Source organism: Prionailurus bengalensis, chromosome D3, assembly GCF_016509475.1.
Source record: "Prionailurus bengalensis isolate Pbe53 chromosome D3, Fcat_Pben_1.1_paternal_pri, whole genome shotgun sequence".
NCBI classification, from domain to species: Eukaryota; Metazoa; Chordata; class Mammalia; order Carnivora; family Felidae; genus Prionailurus; species Prionailurus bengalensis.
The window spans coordinates 48808793-48829988 of record NC_057356.1 but is presented as its reverse complement, the minus strand read 5'-3'; the positions used below and the strand labels follow the sequence as shown (position 1 = coordinate 48829988).

The window sequence follows — 21196 nt, the reverse complement described above, 5'->3', positions numbered from 1 at the left end:
TACCAAGCCTTTATCCCGTGTCTCCTTTCCAACATGTTTCTGGATGTCTTGAGGGAGACAGTAGGAAAGCAGGCATCCCTTTTCAGACTTTACTCTGCACCATTGTCCTGACCTTTTCCCCATTTCGCCAGTACTCATATTTACCTCGTATTTTTCTGTTGACTATTTTACACTCATCCCAAGTGATAGTCGCCAGGAAATCACAGGTTTGATGTGCTATCTATATTTTCTAATACTGTACTTACTAAAACACACTTGTAAGTATTTAGAAACAAAATTGTCATCCCGGTACCACCTGAAATAATCCTGCATCTCCATTGTGATGCGTGTCCTGCTGTTTGCTGTGTGGAACACCAATGTAGACCACAGCCTCACAGAGCTGGAAGGAAGCCCCTAGATTTCCTGAAGCTCGTGAATTGAGGCCCAGGGAGGTTTGTTGTACATTCGAGACCCCATTTCCTTCCTTCCTAGGTACCCAGAAATGTCAAGGCAGGATTGCTCCCTTGCTGGTCTCTTACAAGTTTTTTATGCATTTTTGTATTTTCTTTTTCCCCACCCAGAGGTAAATGCTGGTAAAGATGGGTCCCCTGCCTGCAGGATTGCGTAACCTGAGGGCTGCACCCTGGGGATGGGGGCTTAGAGAGATCTAAATAATTTGCATATCTCTCCATCACTCTTTAAACTCTCATAGCAGGTCCTGCGTATGCCCTGGAAGTGTGCTGTCCCCCCGCCTGGCAAGGTCCAGGCCCTTCTGGAGTTTACACTGGGGGGCAGGAGGGGGGGAATGAATGAGAGGAACAAAACAGGGAAATAGGTAACAACAAGGCGATGTCATATAGTAGTAAGTATTCTGCAGAAAATGGAAACACAGGGACCTGACAGGTGATTTTGGGAGAGTGGGGCTGCTTAGGTGTGGCCTTTAGGAAAAGAAACCTTAGGGCATGAAGGGGCCCAGCCTGGGAAGAACAGTCCAGGCAGAGGGAGCAGCTCCTACAAAAGTTTTAGAAAATCTTTGGAAATCCCAAGTCAGTTCGGTTTAACTCTGGGGTGCAAAGAAAGGAATGAGGTGGTTGGTTGGACCACACCGAGGGCGATGGGGAGTTAGGACACATCACACTTGGCAATCCTATCCCAGAATTTAGCCCCGGCATACCGGACCCAGTGCATCGTTACAGTTTGTCTGAGGCCTGAAACAGGTTACTTTTAATCTCTTAACTACATTTCACCTGTGAGGCAGCGATAATACTAGCAAGGGGAATGTGTACCACACCTAGCACAGTCCTGGGGTGTTGAAGCATCCGCAGGTGTCTTCCTCCTAACCCCTAAGGCCTTCCTAGAAGGTCTTATCAGTAAAGAGAGTTCCATTATCAGGAATAAGCCAAATTTAAAAAAAAAAAAATTTTTTTTAATGTTTATTTTTGAGAGAGAGACAGAGCATGAGCGGAGGAGGGGCAGAGAGAGAGACAGACAAACAGAATCTGAGGCAGGCTCCAGACTCTGAGCTGTCAGCACAGAGCCCGATGTGGGGCTCAAACCCACAAGCAGCGAGATCATGACCTGAGCCAAAGTCGGACACTCAACCCACTGAGCCACCCTGGCGCCCCAATGAGCCAACATTTTTTAAGTTGGTGTTTGGATAATTCTCCCCTTTGCTGGACTCATCAAAGGAAGGTGCTGGAAACTGGTTACTGGTATTGGCTGGGTTTTCTAGGAGAAAGATTTTAGGGAAGTGAACCCTTGATATTTAGCATTCTTTCCAGAGGACCTTTTTGGGTGCAGTTTATCCAGGTAGTGAGATCAAGGCATCGTGTCACAAGAGAAGTAAAAGTTGCAGCTCGAACAAATACCCCTGGAAGGGCATTTGTGGTTTTGTGCCTTCAGATTTTTTCTTTTTCTTTTTTAAAAATACTTATTTTTGGAGACAGAGAGAGAGAGAGAGAGACAGTGCACAAGCAGGGGAGGGGCAGAGAGGGGGCGGGCTCTGGGCTGACAGCAGTGAGCCTGATGCAGGGCTCAAAATCACGAACTGTTAGATCATGACCTGAGCTGAAGTTGGATGCTTAACTGACTGAGCCACCCAGACACCCCTAGATTTTTTTCTAATTTAAAAATGTTTTATAATTAACACATATGCATGTTAAAATGTTTAAATAGACCTTTAAGAGGGACTTTCCCTCCTATTTCTGACTCCCAGTTCCATTTTCCTCCCTAGAGACAACCGCTATTACATTTTCTGATGAATTCTTTTGGATTCAGACATTTAATATGCATATTCAAATGAATTTCATGCATCCCGTATGATTTTTGGAAGGCAGAGTTTTCCTAAATGTTTGGGTATATGGTATGTGCTCCAAGGTTTGGTAAGACTAGGAGAGTATATAGGGATAAGGTGGGATATCATGGAGATATTGATCCCTGGATGTGAGTGAATTTGGGGGCTCACTCACAGCACAAATCACTGCTAAGGGAAAAAAATAAAAATCGTATATGCTATTAAGCGTAGCTAATTCTGTCTGTAGGGACAGAATGTTTTGGAAATCAAATGGGACCTTGAATATTCTCGTTTTGTGTACTTGAGGGGATTCTTTTGAAGTCTTTTCTTCTCTCTATGAAGCCTGAAAGTGATTGGGTTGTTTGTGGGCACCTTCTTCTTGGCGTGCCTGGTAGGCAGCTGTGGCCACGAGTGAGAGTGGGCACTCGCGGTCCTGGGAGCTGTCCCCCATCAGCAAGCAGGGCCTCCTGATGGAAAGCTGGCAGTTGCTGCCAGCGAGGTCCAGCATCCTGCTCGAGTTGTTAGAGTGGGCTCCTCACCTCCAGGTAGGTTCCTGAGTGCACCTCCTGGAGGGGCAGGGGCAGGGTACCCAACAAGGTGGTCTCGGGACATTTGCATTAGAAGCCCTAGGTCACAGCTGAGGAGCCCCTGAGTTAGCACCTCCCTACCCCACCCCTGAGCCACTGCTGCAGCCCCCAAATCCCGTTGGTTCAGTGTTCCTGGACTGCAGACTGCAGTCTGTTCTCTTCTTGGAGCCACTGGTACTGGCTGGGTTTTCTGGTGAGTGTGTCCAGACCGTGGGACCCAGGAGTGGTTCTGAATGGCGCCAGCCAGCATTCGACCACCTAAACCTTAATCCTTGCAACACAAATTGCATTTTCCAATTTGCAAGAAGCTGCTAGAAGCTTTCCTTAAGCGAGCAGAGAAGAATTCACAGTAGATTAAAGGAGGCTCTCCACCACTATTTTTCTAAACTCAAAAACTGTTAAACAATAAGATTTTTCACAAAACCATGCAAAGCTTGCCTTAAGGTTATGATTTTTCTGATTTCAACGTCCTTTCACAGATGTTTAACCCTTGCAACAACCGTTGAGATAGTAACTTTGATTATTATCCATATTTTATGGATGAAGCAGTTGAGTCTTGTAATACGCAGATCCATGGCAAGTTCAAGCAGAAAGTCAGTCATTGTCAAGGGGCACCTGGGTGGCTCAGTCAGGTAAGCGCCTGACTTCGGCTCAGGGCATGATCTCACAGTTCGTGGGTTCGAGCCCCGTGTCGGGCTCTGTGCTGACAGCTCAGAGCCTGGAGCCTGCTTTGGATCTGTGCCTCCCTGTCTCTCTGCCCCTCCCACCTCCCCCCCCAACCCCACCCGCTCATGCTCCCTCGCTCCCTCTCTCAAAAATAAAAATAAACGTTGTGCACAGCTGACTTTCCCCAAAGTAAGTGAGGGGAAGGAAGCAGCAGTTCTGCAGTAATAGGTGTCCAAAAACTTGAGTTCCCACTCAAGTAAGTTTAGGGCTCAATGCCATCGGTTGGAAGCCCTGATGAAGAAACCTGTTTAACTTGGTGTTTCTCGAATTTATTTGATCATTAACTTGCCACCTTCCCCCACTCGGTAATACTTCTCACAATATTTTAGGAACACAAGTCTACGGCAGTATCAGGAAGAAATGTGATTTTTGAGGGGCTTTAAAAAAAGATACACCTCTGTAAGGTTACTTGTACTCTTGAAAAGAATTTTCGCTCTGATACAGAAACTGCAAAAGTTACCGACATGGCTGTCAGCCACTAATGCTATTTGCAGATTCATGGAGCCGTATACACGGCCCTGCGGGAGATGCTTAAAATCTGCTTTAGGTCTTGGCCATTCACTGGCATTGTGACTTGGCCAAATTAGTTAACCTCTATGAACCCGTTTCTCTCTCTGAAAACGAGGTTATATTAATTCTTTGTGGTCATGGCAGAGATTAAATGAGATGACTCACGTCAAGCACTTGGCACAGAGTCTGGCACACAGTAAGCGCTCAGAAAATACATTTATTATTAGTTCACGAACGCCACGCAGATTTGCTTTTCAGCAGACTGTGGTGGACTCTGTCTTGGGGATAGACGTCCTCGAGATTTGATTAATGAGAAACTTGAAACTTGGCTGAAGTGTCCAATCCTAATGTAACTGGAGAAAAAAAGATGGGCCCTATTGTATTAGTTTCCTGGGGCGGCCAATAGCAAAGTACCGAAAACCAAGTGGTTTAAGCAAGGGAAATGTATTGTCTCACAGCCCCAGGGGCCAGAAGTCCAAGATCAAGGTGTCCGCGGTTCGGTTCGTTCTGGGGGCTGTGAGGGAGGATCCGTTCCGTGCCTGTTCCTGCTCCTGAACGCTCTTCGGCCATCTTTGGCATTCCTTGGCTTGTAGATCCATCACCCTGATCTCTGCCACCATGCCCACATAGCATCCTCCCTGTGTGCAAGTCTCTCCTGTTGATAAGGACGCCATTTGTATTGGGTTAAGGCCCTCTCTACTCCCTTCCAACCTCATCTTAACCAGTTATACATGCAGCCAACGATTGTCTCCAAATAAGGTCATGTTCTGGGGTACTGGAGGTTAGGACTTCAACCAATGAGTATTTGGGGGACACAACTCAACCCACAATAGTGATAAAGTAAATCAATCCAAATGAAAACATGCAAGAGAAGAGAGACTTGGTTAAACATCCAGTTGTAAAATTTTGTGCTTGTTTTTTTTTTCTTGAAACTACTTTTTTTCCCCCCAATCACTTTTATGGAGATAATTTACATACAACAAAATGAATCAATTTTAGGTGTAGAGTACAGTGAGTTTTGACAAGCGTGTATACCTATGTATCCACCACCCCAATCAAGATCTAGATAATTTCCATCATCTTAGAAAGTTTCCTCCTGCCACTCCCCAGTCACCCCCTTCCCCGTCACCACCTTCACCCCCAGCTTCAGCCCATAGGCAGGTACTGGTCTGCACCCTCCCACTATAGATGAGTTGTGATGTATCTTCGCTAGCGTTTCAAACAAGTGAATACATATACTAATTATATAGCATATTTATTCTTATGTCTGCTTTTATTATTTTTTAAAATTTATTTCACTTTTTTAAAAAGTTTGTTTTGAGACATATTTGAGAGAGACAGAGACAGCACAAGTGAGGGAGGGGCAGAGAGAGGGAGAGAGAGAGAATCCTAAGCAGGCCCCGCACTGCCAGCACAGAGCCTAGAGCAGGGCTGGAACTCACGAAACCGTGAGATCATGACCTGAGCTGAAACCAAGAGTTGGACACCTAACCGACTGAGCCATCCAGGAGCCCCTGTGTGTGTCTGCTTTTAAAGTGAACCATTAATCCACAGGAATCTAGTATAGAAGTTTTTAGTATTATAAATCCAGCTCTTAAAATCCTATAGCTAGATGGAGTACAATTTTGATATTCTTTTCATACTATTTTTTAAAGTTTATTTATTTATTGTGAGAGAAAGAGAGCAAGAGAGAGAGGGAGGAGTGAGGGGGACAGAACAGGCTCTGTGCTGACAGCAGAGAGCCCCACGTGGAGCTCAGATTCACAAACCGTGAGATTCTATAACCTGTGCTGAAGTCGGATGCTCAACCGACTAAGCCACCCAGGCGCCCCGATAGATCTTTTTTAAAAAAACAATTATTTCCTTACTATGCCTATAGCCCTATATTAGATACCTCATATCCTCATGAAATCCTGAGATCGGGTTTGTGAGGTAAGTATTCTTTTCACCACTTAATAAAAGAGGCAAGTTTCTTTGGGTATTTAAGTCGTTGATTAGTGCTACTTGGAAAATGGGTTTCGCTGAGGGAAGGTGAACTTTTGCCAAGATGAGAGCTTTAGAAGACGAGTATGCTATAAAAATGGCATGGTTGGTGAAATCTTGCAAGGTCATTATAAAGATTAGATGATGGGGCGCCTGGGTGGCACAGTCGGTTACGCGTCCGACTTCAGCCAGGTCACGATCTCGAGGTCCATGAGTTCGAGCCCCGCGTCGGGCTCTGGGCTGATGGCTCAGAGCCTGGAGCCTGTTTCCGATTCTGTGTCTCCCTCTCTCTCTGCCCCTCCCCCGTTCATGCTCTGTCTCTCTCTGTCCCAAAAATAAATAAACGTTGAAAAAAAAATTTAAAAAAGATTAGATGAGATAGTGCATTTCAAGAGTTGAATGTGACCGGGGCCCGGCACAGCAGAAGGGCCCCCAAGACGTTACCTGTCATTGCTATCATTAGCAGACTCAGAGACTGTCGCAGCTGGAGCCCCTGGGTGATAATCCAGGCCCAAGCTCATCCCCCTTCCAGGTCCTGGGTGGGCCAGCCTCCTCTAGGGAGAGTGGCCCCGGCCCCTTCCTCCACCGCCTCCCCAGCACACTGCCACTAACGTATAAGCTCTCCTCTGAAAAGAAGAAGGTCCCACGGGAACTAATGTGGGCACTCTTCTGAAGGAGTTCAGCCTCCTCACCTTATGGCGGGAGAAGGTTTGACAACCTGGGGCAGCAGGCGTGTGCGGAACACTCAAATCCAGCTTTCCAAACTCCCAGCCTTTGGGAAATTAAAACAAGGGAGATGCCAGCCCGATGCCGAGATGTTTTCATGTCGTGCCAGTTAGAAGTGGGGACTGTTTTCACCATCTCAATATTTCCAGTGGCAGCCAGGCAGGACTAAAGGTTTACAGGCATAAATTGAAAGGTAACCACCTTGCAGTTTCATGTTTGGGACACACTGAAAACATTTTAGAGCTAAAATATGGAATGGGCAGGCACCACCTTTCCAGTCATTAGTTTTCTCTTGTTTTCATTCTAATTTGTCATTATTTTTCTCATCCCGTATCCTTCATAACACTTTTGAAATACGTGTTGAGTTAAGGTCAGTTAGTGTCTGTGTTGACATCCACCCCAAACTAAATCTCCAAATTATCTTCATATAGATCTTGAAGAGGTAGTCATTTTAGCCTAAGTGGCAATTAAAAAGCAAGAATTATAGTTAATAACCTCATGGGGGGGGTACCTGAGGTCTTCTGTTTGGGAATCTTAACAAATGCTATTCGTCATCAATAATTGAGGTGGGATATCATCTGACTTCCATTTAGTTTTACAAGGTGACACAGGACTCCAGGTCTCTCTGGGGAGGTGACAAAAAGAAAATAGCTGGGCACATACATGCATTGAACCCGTGCTTTCCAGCTACTCCTCAGCGGGGCCCTGAGCAAGCCTCTGAGTCTCCCTTGAGCCTCAGTTTCCCTTTTTGGGGAAATAATCACAAACCAGTTCTTTTCCAGCCCTGAGTTCATTTGTTATTCATTATCAAAATATTAATGTGCAAATTCTGTTTTAGAGCTGCTAACTCAAATACGATCCTGTGTTGTGGGATTAACATTAATTTAGTTAAGTGTATTGTCAGATTTGACACGGAGGACATATTCATGCTAATTAGGACAGGTACAGTGAATAAGCTCCTGTTAGAGCTGTCTCATTAAGACTGAATTGAATTGATTTTGATGCTTTCTTACAGATTTTTAAATTAAGAGTAACAAACGACCGCAATTGGTTCCGAAAGTATAGGCTTTTTACCTAGAATTGCTATAGTCCCTTTCCACAATTATTTTTTACATTTCAAATATGCTAATTCCTTGCCACCTCCTATCTTTGTCTTTATTATCATCCAACTAAATTACATTAGTGCAGCTGAATATTGCTTAATATAGATTTAGAGAAGTGGTAATCACTGCTTAATTTCTTTAACATTTTAATTTCCATATACCAACTATATGAAACAGGATATCAAGTACATTATTAGTAGATAAAATAATTCCAGGGATGGGATTTATTTGGAGTCTTAGTTTGTATAAATGGTTGAGTGAATATTATTAATACTGAAATCATCTTCTCCAAGTGATAATAGGCCGGGAAGGTAAGTGCCTTTATTCTTGATTTCAGTTGATTACCTTTTAGGATTTCCCTTAGAAGGCCAGTGCGTTTTCAAATGTAAAGATTTAGAACTCATTTAGTTTGTTTCAATAAAAAACACTTTTCCAAGGAATGCTAGACTGACCTAGAAACAGGGAGCTAACATTTTTGTGTCAGTCACACACCAGAGTCTTTTCTGGCTTATTTGTCATATTTCAGAACTACAGAAAGGAGGCATGTTTTGGATCTTGAGGGCACTTCTGCTCACGTGGGGATTCTTTAAGCAGTGGCCCTCCAAGGCCATCATCAGGCTCAGGACCTTCTGAAGATGTGTGAAAAGCAGTGACCGTGAGATTTAATGTAATGGCCAGGCACATTTTCGTTCACCCAGTGTCTTCATCAAGATAGACGTTGTACTTCAAGACATTTGAGAAGAACGTAAAAGCAGGACAGAAGGGAATTACTACTTATTTATTCTTGGTGGTCAGCAATACCAAAAGTTCTTTGATACACATTATGCGTTTCAGATCATGTGTATTATCTTTGCTAAGTTCCAGTTTCCGGATGTTTGTGCAGCCCTGCATAACACATAGTATAAAGTAGGCTGGGATTTCCCAGCAAGGTGACAACCACTGGACAATAGAGAACAAATAAGAATGGTTATATAAGCAGCTTATGTGTAGACCTGTATTTTGTAAATATACCTTAGAAATAATCATGAAATCCTTTAAAGACTGTTTTTAATGTGTATTCATTTTTGACAGAGAGAGATAGAGCATGAGTGGGGGAGGGGCAGAGAGAGAGGGAGACCCAGAATTCGAAGCAGGATCCAGGCTCCGAGCTGTCAGCACAGAGCCCGACGCGGGGCCCGAACTAATGGACTGCGAGATCATGACCTGAGCCGAAGTCGGACGCTCAACCGACCGAGCCACCCAGGCGCCCCATTCATGAAATCCTTTGAAACTAACAATCATCTTTTATAAAATCTTCAAAACCATTATTAGGAATAGTAGCTTGCTATTTATTTATTTATTTATTTATTTATTTATTTATTTATTTCAGGAACAAGGTAAATGCTTTTTATAACTTTCTACTCTTTATGTGAATTACGGATTATTTCACAGCAATCACGAAAGGTGTTGTTAATACTATCTTAAAGACGGAGAAACCAAGGGGTCCCTCGGTGGCTCAAGCATCCGACTCGTCATTTCAGCCCAGGTCATGATCTCACTGTTTGTGAGTTTGAGTCTTGTGTCAGGCTCTGTGCTGACAGTGCGGAGCCGGCTTGGGATTCTCTCTCCCCCTTTCTCTGCCCGTCTCTTGCTTGCATTCACCCATGTGTACTCTCTCTCTCTCTCTCTCAAAATAAATAAATATTTTAAAAATGGAGGGACTGAGGCATAGAGGGTTAAATCACACAGCAGGCATGTGGTGGACTGAAACCCAGCACGCTGGCCCTGGAGCTCACGATTCCATTCTGCCTCCGTATACCATTGCTAAAGTGCTAGTAATATTCTTCCAAATAGAATTTATAAAGAGCGGCTGTCAAATTGTTAAGATTATACCATAAAATATTTTACTTCACTTAAAAACAGTATTACTTGTATTACAGAATAAATGTCCACCTAAGTTATTCTTAATGTCTCTCCTGGTCTCTGTGCTGAAGTGACATGTGGCTGTATTGGTGCATTGTGTTACTTGAAGGGTTCTGCCTGTTCCAGCCCCGGGTTAGCTTTCTGTTGTCTTCCCTTCTGCTCCCTATTCTCTCTAAGAAGGTGGTTTCTAACACTTTAGATGGTTATTGGAGAGAAGAGAGAGAAATCTGTGTGGAGGAAGGTGGAGGATGGAGGTGGCTTTCATATACCCACCTTTTGCATTCTCTTCTGGAGTTCACTGTCCCGTTCTTCAGCAAATGTTTATTGAGTGCCTACTGAATGCCACGCTCTAGCTGCTGGAGACTAGGATGCAGTGAACAGAACACCGTTCTGGTCCTCACCAGCCTGCAGTCTGGTTGATTTCCAGGGGTAGTTCTGAACACATTTCATTTGTGAAAAGCACTTCACCCAGTTTGCTGCGGTTTGACACTCTTGTCCCGGTCGGCCGCCTTTTCATCATTTTTTTAAACCTTGGCAACACCAACACCGCCAGCCCTGGCAGTTCCTTGGCAAGCCCTGAGCTGCTCAGTTCCTCGTGGCGCAGGTATTTTCACTGTGCAGTATGACCGCATCAGGCTTCTGTATTGGGAAGAATTAAGCGTTTATTTCCACAAGATCCCTGTCACCTCATCAGCATTTAATGTTTCCTTAATTAAAATTTGTGCCTGTTAATGCCACGAGATTGTGGGTTTTGTTTATTTTTTATTTGATGGATGGGATGAGTAGGTAACAAATCAGAAAAGCGTTTGAGAGCCACCTGCCCCAAAGGAAAAAAAATCAGTGAGGTCATTTACTGGAAGCTCAGCGCTCAGTTGTAGCACCTTATAGACTTGCTTTATCATCGTCAGTACTATTAATTCATTTTCTACTGTGTGCAAAAATTTAAAAAAAAAAGCATTTCATTAAGTACTGTGGGGGAGTTGATAGGAAAAATAACTGGGTAGCATTCACCCCCAATTTCATTCTGATGGTGTTTGCAGGGCTTTAATTGGTGCCTGGGATCTTCCATTCCATGGGCTAACCCATTTATCCATGGGCATGTGTATCAGTGAACTTTCCACGTGGGTGAAGGATCTACATGGTTCTCTAAAAATTAGGCTTCAGCCCCACAGTCTTCAGAAGGAAACAACACATAGAGGGATCCTTCCAGTTTGTTATAGAGAGGACCGCAGCAGATTGCCAGACCTGGAGAAAAGCCTTTAAACCCTCCCCAAATTTCCTGCACAGCTACCCACGTAGAGGGACCAAGTAAGGTCCTAATATGGAATCAATAAGAGGATAAACAAGATGGGCAGGTGTTAGAAACTGACCTCCTGTCTATAGATAAGTAGATTCCTGGTTGGGAAATGAGATAAAACCAGTCTGGTCCACTCCACTCCCCACAACACACAGGCTTTTCTTCCTCCTCGCTTTTCTTGTATCTCCTGTATTTTCCTTTCCATCAATTTCCCTTTCCATCTGCCTGCTTCATCACTGTGCCTTTCTCACCTCCTGCCCCTTTCTGTTCCTTCGAATCTTCTCATTTCTTCTCCGCCTGACCTCTGTCCCTGTCCTGCTTCCCTAATATGGACCGCTTTTCTTTATGCACAAAACTGCATTTACCCATCTTGCTCTGCCACCTCTGTGGTTGTCATAGCATTGCAGGCTGTGTCTTGTGGTTGAAGAACCATCTAATAAAACCAAGCTGGGGCTTTTAAGAATACCAAAGGCATTCTGCTGCCCGTTTCTCTTCCCTGTAGCGGAAATGCTCCAGTGCGTCTGCTGCCACAGGCAAATGAAAGGCCTGTTTTCAAAGTTGGATCCAGGTCCTAGTGGGTCAGACACTCCCAGATTGCCCCAGAAGGAGACAGCACATTTGAGACCGGAGAATGCAGGCTTAGAGCCCTGAATATTTTGCTTCTGACTTTGAATCAACTACTTTTCTTTTTTCTTTCTTTTTTTTACCTTGGGCAGTTAATGTAAATATTCCTACCTCAGCTTCCTTTACAGAAAACAGTATGGCCCTTACTCTCCTCCCCCTCTGGACCTTTTGGAAGGCTGTGGGTTATGATTGATTGTTCATAAGGCCTTTGGAGTTCTAGGATCTCACAGATAACTGCTTCGTATGCATGGGGCACTAATGTAAATTCCAGGTATGATTTTTGTTTTTTCCTAACACATTTCCATTTTTGTACCAAACTTTTCTTGCCAATCAGGTTGATCTTTAAAAAAGTTGGTTTCTTGTTTTTTTTGTTTTTTTTTTTTTTTTACTCTTGTTGGTGTTTATTTTAAGATACTTCTCCAAGAACACAGATGTCTCCTTTTACAGTGTGAAAATTGTAAAGAATAGCTCATCGCAGTAAAGTAGCGAGGAGGATGACTGTTTGGCTGCTGTCTTTACTGCTCATTCGCCTTCTTCCTAATCTGTGTTTTCAATGCTATCTTCTCTCCCATCTGCTGCTAAGCAGGAAGTTTCATCAGCTGATGTCCCCTCAAAAATATCCTGAGACACGAGGGTGCTGTGCTCATACCAGGCTTAGTGGCTCAGCTGTGGGCACGGTTGGGCCTCTTGGCCCCTTAGTTGGCTGCTGGCCGACCCATCGTTGGCCACCTCGCAAGGAGCAGAGCCAACCAAGGTAGCCCATTAAGTCATCCCTACTTGTATTCAATACCAGTTCCCACTAGCAACTCGAACAGAATGGCATGACTAACAACCAGGGTGACTCAAACATCTGGAAGGGGGTCAGTCTACATCTTCTCATGGTAAAGATCCCACCTGCAGATTTCAACCAGGAGAAGCGTTTCTGGCAAACCACTAGACCTCTAGAGTGCCTATCCACGTGACGCACCACCCTTTCGTCTTGGTGTGCACACAACGGGACTGCTTCCTTCCATCGCCCCCCATTTTTTTGTTTATCACCCAGTACATCTTTTTGAAAAGTTGACGCTGATTCTGCCTATAAGAGAGTGTTACTTTATTAAAAAACATCCATTTTCTATCACCAATACAGTTGTTTTCTCTTCCGGAAGGGGATCTCAAGCTGCTTTCAGACAGCTGTAGTATTTTAGAACAACACGAGATGTAAATAAATAAACAATAGCCCCATTAGATGGCACCAAGTAAAGAATCTCTGAAGTAGGCATTCTGTTCATTAAGCACCATATTTTATTGGCTATTTCCTCCTGTTGGTGAAGGCAAATAAAAAGCTGTCGTGATTAAAATTTAATCTTCCTAATCAGCCAGAGCAAATGCTGTGACTGTTAAGGAATCTCTCTGTGTTAGCTTCTTTTTTTTTTTTTTTTTTCTTTTTTCTTTTGCATTCATGCTTTAGGAATGCCTTTCATTTCATGACCGGTTCTCCTTGATTTCAAAGAAGATTTGAATTCCAATTCTGACCTCCTAAAATGCTAGCCTCCTTAAGATACTTGAATCTCTATGGCGGATAGTTTTTAAAATTACAGCGTAGTAAGAAATCAGGAGTTAAAAAAGCATTCTAGGCCGTCTGGTCCAACAGTGTATATATATTATCAATGGGAAAACTGAAGCCAGGTAGGTGGCTTGCCGCGGTCCCTGTCCCTCTCCAGTGGCGTGGCTTGGGCTCTCCTTTGTCCCATCCTCTGAAATATGCTGAGTTAAGAAACGTTTGTCAGCGTCAGTAGAAGTGCTGCAATGGTTCCCTCTTTTAAAAACTGATTGGGTTGGGGCCCCCGGGTGGCTCAGTCAGTTGAGTATCTGGCTCTTGATGTCAGCTCCGGTCATGATCCATGCTGGGTGTGGAGCCTGCTTAAGATTCTCTCTCCCCCTGCCCCTCCCTCCTGCTTGTGCTCTGTGTCTAAAATTAAAAAAAAAAAAAAAAACATTAATTAAATTAAATAAAAATTAAAAATAATTGTGCCAGAACGTAGTATGATCCTCGTAACATGGAATTACTAAGTATAAGTGTTATTTAGCAGTAATAGACTCTGGATTCATAAAGCCAAGTGCATGCCTTGCTGTACCAAAGTATTGCTTGCCCTCAAAAGGATTTGTTGAAGAGGGTCAGTAACTCGTTTTCAGAGCATTTAAAGGATGATTTGATTTAAATTTTTTTTTATTTACATGGGGATCTCTTCTCTTCAGGAACTGCCTGTGCATATGGCTAATTCCCAGAGAAGACTGTCAACTCCCTGAAAAATTCAATTCCACATTGCCCTAGCCTAGGTCCAAATAGAAGAGCCAGCCAACATTTTCTAAATGAATGAACAAGTGAGCAAATGAACTTTTTGAAACATCTGTTGTATAAGTTAGAGTAAGCTAGTATATTTTGAACGCTGTGTGTTCTAATTTTTTATTTTTTAATGCACAAAGGTCAAGCAAATAACCATCTAAGAATTTTAAGAGGAGGTTCCCAGAGATGCAATTAAGGTTAGAAGGAACACATTTAGCTTTTGACACTGCTAGACAAGGAATTTTTATGACCACATCCAAGAAGTCAATACGTCAAGTTTATTGTCTATTTCGAGGCAGATGTGTCCTGTAGTTAAGATCTAGGACTAGCAGTTAGAGGAGTAAATAAAATGCCAGTTCTCTGTGGTGGGGGAAATACACAGTGTGTGGTGGGGGAGGAGGAGTCCAGTGCTGGGCCAGCTGGCTCCTGCCTTCTGCATGACCACTGACCATCCTCCTAACCCTCCAGCCAGTTGTGTTCATTTTCAAAACAGACTGTGTGGAAGACCGTGGATGGAGCAAGGTAAATCTGTCCTTTCTCTTGTGAAAGCCGGAGCATGGATAGCCTAGTAATGGAGCGTGGTAACCTTATCCTGGTACACAGTGACTAGTGTGTCAAATATCGCTGTAAATTCATTACTAGATAATTATAGGCTAAGCCGCTTGACCCCACAGTCAACTTCCTTCTTCGTGAAATGGTGATAATACTTAACATTGTGCAGGGGTTTCTGATTTCAGACTAGGAGGCCCTCTGTGAGCGTTAGATACTGTTTCATTGCCAGCTTCTGCTGCCATTATGCATTCTCCTTCCAAGAGAATGCATGCAGAGCACCAACTTCTGGAAACGTGGGAGGCATGCAGGTACATCTTTCCTTGTCTTGCTTTTGCTGTCTTTTGGATCTGGGAATGGACGAACTCGAGGAGGGCGCAGATGACCAGATAGTTCGCAGGAGTGTGGAAACCATATATTCCCGCACCATTCTTTCAGGATCAAACTAAATAGACTTCTGTGTCAGCTAAATACGAGCTTACCATGACCTGAGGCCCATTTAATTTTTGGTTCCACACATTTCCTCCCTGGCAAGAAAATAAAGGGAAAGGAAGCATTATCCGAAAATTTCTGTATTTCTTCATTCAGTCCTTTGTTTTAAAATGTCAGAAAAAAAGAAAAAATCCTGATTATGAAAGTAAAATATAGCAGCATGCCAAGAGTATGTACTAATTGATTTAATTGTACATTTTTTTCTTCTTAAAAAAAATTTTTTTTTTTTAATTTCAAGAGTAATAAATGCTCTGTGTCATAAAGCACAAGAGAATAAAAACAAAAATAAAATTTGTCTGGAACATCATTACGTAGTCCTAACCCCTACTAATATTTTGATGTTAATTCCAGAATTTTTTATTGCACATACACATATCTTTGAAAAATAGTCTTTCCCTATGGAAAAGGGACAGTAGGTTCTGTTACAGAACCTACTTTTCCCTATGGAAAAGTCTTTCCCTATGAAAAAGGGACAGTAGGTTCTATTATAGAACCTACTTTTCCACTTGAATGCTATGTTTTTATTTTATTTATTTATTTATTTTTTAATTAGTAACGTTCATGGGTGCTTGGTGGCTCAGTTGAGAGCTTGACTCTTGATTTCGGCTCAGGTCATGATCTCATGGTTCCTGGGATTGAGCCCCATGTTGGGCTCTGTGCTGACAGCACAGAGCCTGCTTGGGATTCTCTCTCTCCTTCTCTCTGCCCACGTGCACACTCTCTCTCTCTCTCTCAAAATACGTAAATATTAAAAAAAATAAAATAATTAGTGACATCCATAGTTGAGCTGTAATGTGTATTTTAAAATACTCTGATGTTTTACATGCATTTAAAAATATCTAAGAAATCTAATTTAAAAAATAATCCAGCTATAATAAGCACAGCAAAGTTCTATCAAAATATTCTGTTTTTCCAAGTTCACTTTCCTTCTGGGGGGAACAAAAAGCAGAGAAATTTTGGCAAATAGTTGTTCTTTTCATGGTCCCAGCTCAGTAATCTAATAAGGGAGCTTCTCAGATACATGTTTCATTTGAAAAAGAAAAAAACAAAAAGGCATGTTGAGGGCACGCACGGCATATCTGGCAGAGATTGTGCATTGAAATAGATAAACATTAGGAGCCCCTCCTCTTGGCCAGCAGCAAGAGTAACATTTTGCTGTTTCAGATTAGGAAGCCATTGCAGATTAATTTAACACAGTTGCTAGTCATTTTGAAACAACTTTGAAGCCTCCTATTTTTGATTTCTGGGATTTTTTTAAATCTGTGAAATTAAGATTTTTGATCCGAAAAGGAAACTCGGTACAATTCAATTGCCATTTCATTTTATGAACATAACTCTGCCGATTTCATTCTCCACTTCCTTTCGTACACTTGTCCACGGCACATAACTAGCATCTTGTTATGCTCTGTCCTGTTTTCTTTTCACTTATCTGTACCCCACGATATAATCCTTTCATCACTGTAAAATGCTGTTTTTTTCACCTGTGGATCTTCCCTCCTCAACTATCTCTAAAGTTCTCTGTATTTCTCCATTGCTCCATAGAAGTCTTCTCTGTACATCTGGTTTACTGCTCTGTGAGATTTCATTTTTCATGTGCAGAAGGAAAGAAACTTCCTTTGTCCTTCTCTATGCCAAGCCTTGTACTATACGCCCTCACAAACATGTCTCACCCGCTGCTGGCTTTATCTCTCTGTAGGGTGGGAAGATTTAGCCCTGAATTAGAGATGAGGAAACGAGTCTGATAGGTTTGGAAACTTCTCCGAGATCACACAAAGGGTAAGGCCAGCTGAAAGCAGGTCTCCAGTTTCCAACACCAAGGCTCTTTCTCCTGTGCCTGTAGGGTGTTCTGTACAGGTTACTTTTCCAGCTGTATAAAGCTTTGAAAGTTGTCTTACCTTAAAAACATGTTTTTCTTTACTATTTTTGGGCAGGAATCTTTCTTCAGTATATTGTGTACTTTCCAGTCTAAGCTAGGGGGTTTTTTGGGGGATGATGTCATCTTGAATGATTTTTGTAACTAGCTATTGTCCTATGGGCTAGAAAACCAATGACTACATCTATTATAAATGCATGAATTAAGAGTAAATAGGTTCTGTGAAGTTGAAGGGGGCTCCTATGATAACGTGAATGGAAGATTTGATGTCAGATTTGGAGGCTTAGAAGGCTTTGGGGCCTAATTCTCAGGTGTCTTCAGAGATTGACAGAAACTGTCCTCTAAATAAGTTACATATACAATACTCACAGACTTTAAAGTGCTGGTGGGCTTTTGTTTTTATTTTTGTTTTTCTGTTTTTTAACTCTTGTGAAATTATAGGAGTTTTTTCTCTCTTTTCTCAGGTCATTCTCCTATTTAGTTAAAGTCAATAGAGGCCATAGAGATTGAACGTGGTAGGAACCCAATAAATATTTCTTGAATAAATGAAGAAACAAATGAGATCTCTCACAAAATACGTTGACATTATGGTTGAGAATCTTGTTATACCATTAAGTATCTATGATCAGTAAACTGATGTTTTTCTACAAGAACCGTCATTATGAGTCCAATAGGATTGTGTCAGTTCTAAAATAACACTCTGAAGGCAACCATAGATTTCCATCCCAGGAACTGGCAACATCCATGCTTAAGATACGTTGAGTACAGTTTGGGTACCCTAAATGGTTGGCCAGCTATCAAAAAATAGAATTCATGAGAACACTCCAGTCTCTAGGCATTCCATTTCATGTAATATAGATGCTACTTGAGTCTCTCTCTCTCTCTCTCTCTCTCTCTCTCTCTCTCTCTCTCCCTCTCCCCGTGTGTGTGTGTGTGTGTGTGTGTGAGAGAGAGAGAGAGAGAGAGAGAGATACTAAAGTTGAAATTTGTGGAAAAGTTATGATTTGTGTTAAATTCCTTCACTCCTCTAGGGGCGCCTGGGTGGCGCAGTCGGTTAAGCGTCCGACTTCAGCCAGGTCACGATCTCGCGGTCCGTGAGTTCGAGCCCCGCGTCGGGCTCTGGGCTGATGGCTCAGAGCCTGGAGCCTGTTTCCGATTCTGTGTCTCCTTCTCTCTCTGCCCCTCCCCCATTCATGCTCTGTCTCTCTCTGTCCCAAAAATAAATAAACGTTGAAAAAAAAAAATTAAAAAAAAAAAATTCCTTCACTCCTCTATAGAATGTTATGAATTACAATATCAAATAATATAGATAAGTATTTTACTATTGACATGCTTTTCTGGAAATATCCCTAAGACACCTGTTTCTTTTCCCAGTGAAAGAGGTAGTGTAGTCCAACTTGATAGTGAAACGTGACATAAGACAGGGGCATACATTTTTAACAAAGTCAGTCATTCAAACTTTCAGTTTAAACTTCAGCTCATTTGTTCCAGGCAGTGCCCCTGGGGCTCCTGTTTGAACAGCACACAACTAGGTTAGATTTAGAAGGCAAATTTTTCATTAGCTTCTTTTGAAAGATGCCTGAAGTCAAATCCCTTGAAGGAGTCTCCTACCAAAAAAATTATTGCTGCTTTGTTGGGTAGGTGAGGTGGATGATTAAGCTAGGGAAGCCTCAGACTGAAAGCAGCCAAGAAATGGAAACTTTAAAGGTAAGCTGATCAACATGCCTGGAAAATCCAGGCGTATGGGATAGAAATGGGGGAAAGAGGAATTTGAAATACAATTTCAGATGGCTGTTTTATGTCAAAGTACCATAGTCAGATTTGGTTTATCCTAGGAGAGGAAATAATAAACATCTTTTTAGTTTTTAAAAAAGGTAATATTTCACAGAAATTTAGATGAGTATTTGAACAGCATGGTGTTTTGATTGGAGTTTTTCCCAAGATTATTTTCGGTTTATTTTCCTTTTAAGTAGAACTTAGAGTAAAGTGAATGAATAAATCTTAAGTGTCCACGTGCGTACAACTGTGAAACCACCCAGATCAAGATTTAGAACTTGTCTAACTGTCCAGAAGGCTCGTTCTTTACCCCTCCCAGTCAGTAACCCCCACAGGTGGCCAGTGTTCTGAGCTCTGTCTTCATGCATTCATTTTATGGTTCATAACTTCGTGTGAGTGGGCATACAGGACATGCCCTTGTGTCTGGTGCCTTTTCTCAGTGCTCTGTGAGAGCCATAGATGTGTTTTCCTCACTGCGTGGCTATTAATTTATTTTCATAAAATCAGTAAATAGGGAGAAATAGTGCTGTGAAGTCATGAACTGTCTGTATTCACTTCTGAAGTAACTCTGCTTCTCCATTTAAACATGGCTGCGGGGCGCCTGGCTGGCTCAGTTGGTAGGGCGTGCAACTCTTGATCTCGGGGTTTGTAAGTTCAAGTCCCACGTTGGGTGTCGAGATTACTTAAAAGTAAAATCTTAAAAAAACCCAAAAACCTTGTAAAAAATAAATAAACGTGGCTGATAGGTTCAGGTCTGTCATGATTTGGGCTTCCATATATTAAGAAAAATTCAAGGTAAGCCTTTACTGTGCTGTCCAGTGGTACAGCCGCTACCAATGTGTGGCTATGTACAATACAGTTTAAATTAATTACAATAACATTGAAATTTTCGTTTTTTAGTTCCACTAACCACACTTCAAATGCTCAAATAGCCACATGTAGCTGGTGGCCACCCTACCAAATGGAGCAGATCTAGAACATTTCCATTCTTGTAGAAAGTTCTGTTGGACAGTGCTGTTTAGAAAGCTGGCTGTTGGCTGACTTCCTCTTTCCTTTCCTCTTTTCCAGACATAGGATGTTGTAGTGGGTTTTATTTATTTTTTTCATTGTAAGTTGTCATTTACTTCTGTGGTTCTCAGGCCATCATCTTACAAGCTTCTGTTTCCTACAGTGTCCCTCTAGACCTTGGGGAAAAGGTAAGTGGGAGAATTCTCACAACATGCTATACTTTTAATTTCTACAAACTACCGTGTGCTCTCCTACTTCAGGGCCTTGGCGATACTGCTTGGAACCCTTCCCAGCAACCCGCTCGCTGTGTGTTGATTTCTCATCTATCAGATTTCAGCTTAGACTGTCTCCAGGGGACCTTCCCCATCCCTCCTCCCAGCCCCCAAGCCTAGGTTACCAGCCCCCTTGATTCAGCTGCCACAGTAACATGGCCTTTCCCTGCCTGGTAGCAGTTGCTTGTTTCCTGACTTCTGTCTCCCACCAAACAGCGAGCCCGGTAAGGTCAGGGACCAGTGTGTCACGTTCCCTGTTGTATATCCATTTCTTGGTCGAGTGCCTGGCACTCAGGAGAGGTTAGTAAATATCGTGGAAGGAGGGAACAATGGGCTGCACAAGAAAGGGCCAATAACCAAATAGCTTAATGTTAGGGTTCTTCTCTCCTAGGTAGAGTCAGTTCCAGGTGGGAGTTTATCAGAGACAGCTTTCTGTCTGGGCACCTTACAGAACGCTGGGCTGTTTCGTCAGGAGTGACGATGGCACAGCCAAGGCATTTGCGCCCTTTCTGGTTAAAGTTTTTGGTTTGCCTTTCATTGGAAATAATTCTAAGAGATATCCAAACTGAGATGATGATGGGTGAACAATCAAAGAGAAAGGCAGATGGGGAAGTGGAGTTGAAAAGCGGTCATAATACGGTAGAAAATTCTGCATCTGTCAGCAGGCAGCTGTTCACGGCATCACAGGCGACGTCTCACCAAGCCAGATGACCTCACAGGGAGCCGCATCAAGGAAGGGTATTCTGTCAGGATAGGTATCAGAAACCCCAACTCAAACTTGCTTTAAAAAGAAGGAGATTTATTTTCCCAAGTAACAGGAAGTCTTGAGATGGGCACAGAGTTGGTCGTTTCGGTGTGCCAGCAATGTCCGTGAGAACCCAGTTCTTTCCAGCTCGGCGTGGCCACCCTGGGCATGGGCTTCGTCCTGAGGCTGGAAGGGAAATGGGGGCTGCAGGTACAGGCCTCCCATCTGGGCCTCAGAGACTAGAGAAAGAAGAGAAAGCCATTGGCAAGGGAAGGGGTTGCCAGAATGTGTCAGAGGAAGCATCTGGAGTAACTGCAGTAGCTACAGAGTATCCACTGGAAACGCCAAGACCTTCCAGCCCCAAACATCCTCTTCCCCCATCCCAGCCTATGCATTTTAGAAGTTCTTTCAGTCTGCACCAGTAC

General features: G+C 42.9%; 1 protein-coding gene across 6 annotated transcripts in view; it reads left to right on the top strand.

The window, feature by feature from the left end:
• The window catches only part of KCTD1 (potassium channel tetramerization domain containing 1), a 188474-nt gene that overhangs the window by 118535 nt on the left and 48743 nt on the right, over positions 1-21196 (top strand). The window contains exons 1-2 of one of the 6 annotated variants that reach the window (XM_043558512.1): positions 5200-5204; positions 14977-14980. The exons of 4 other annotated variants lie outside the window; for them this stretch is intronic. Coding sequence is in view for 1 of the 2 variants with exons in the window: in XM_043558510.1 (XP_043414445.1) it covers positions 14911-14916 (6 nt within the window). In the remaining variant the exon portion in view is untranslated. Of the gene's footprint in view, positions 1-5199; positions 5205-14823; positions 14917-14976; positions 14981-21196 lie in introns of those variants that run through there. One more of the 6 variants, XM_043558510.1, reaches the window with a different exon arrangement.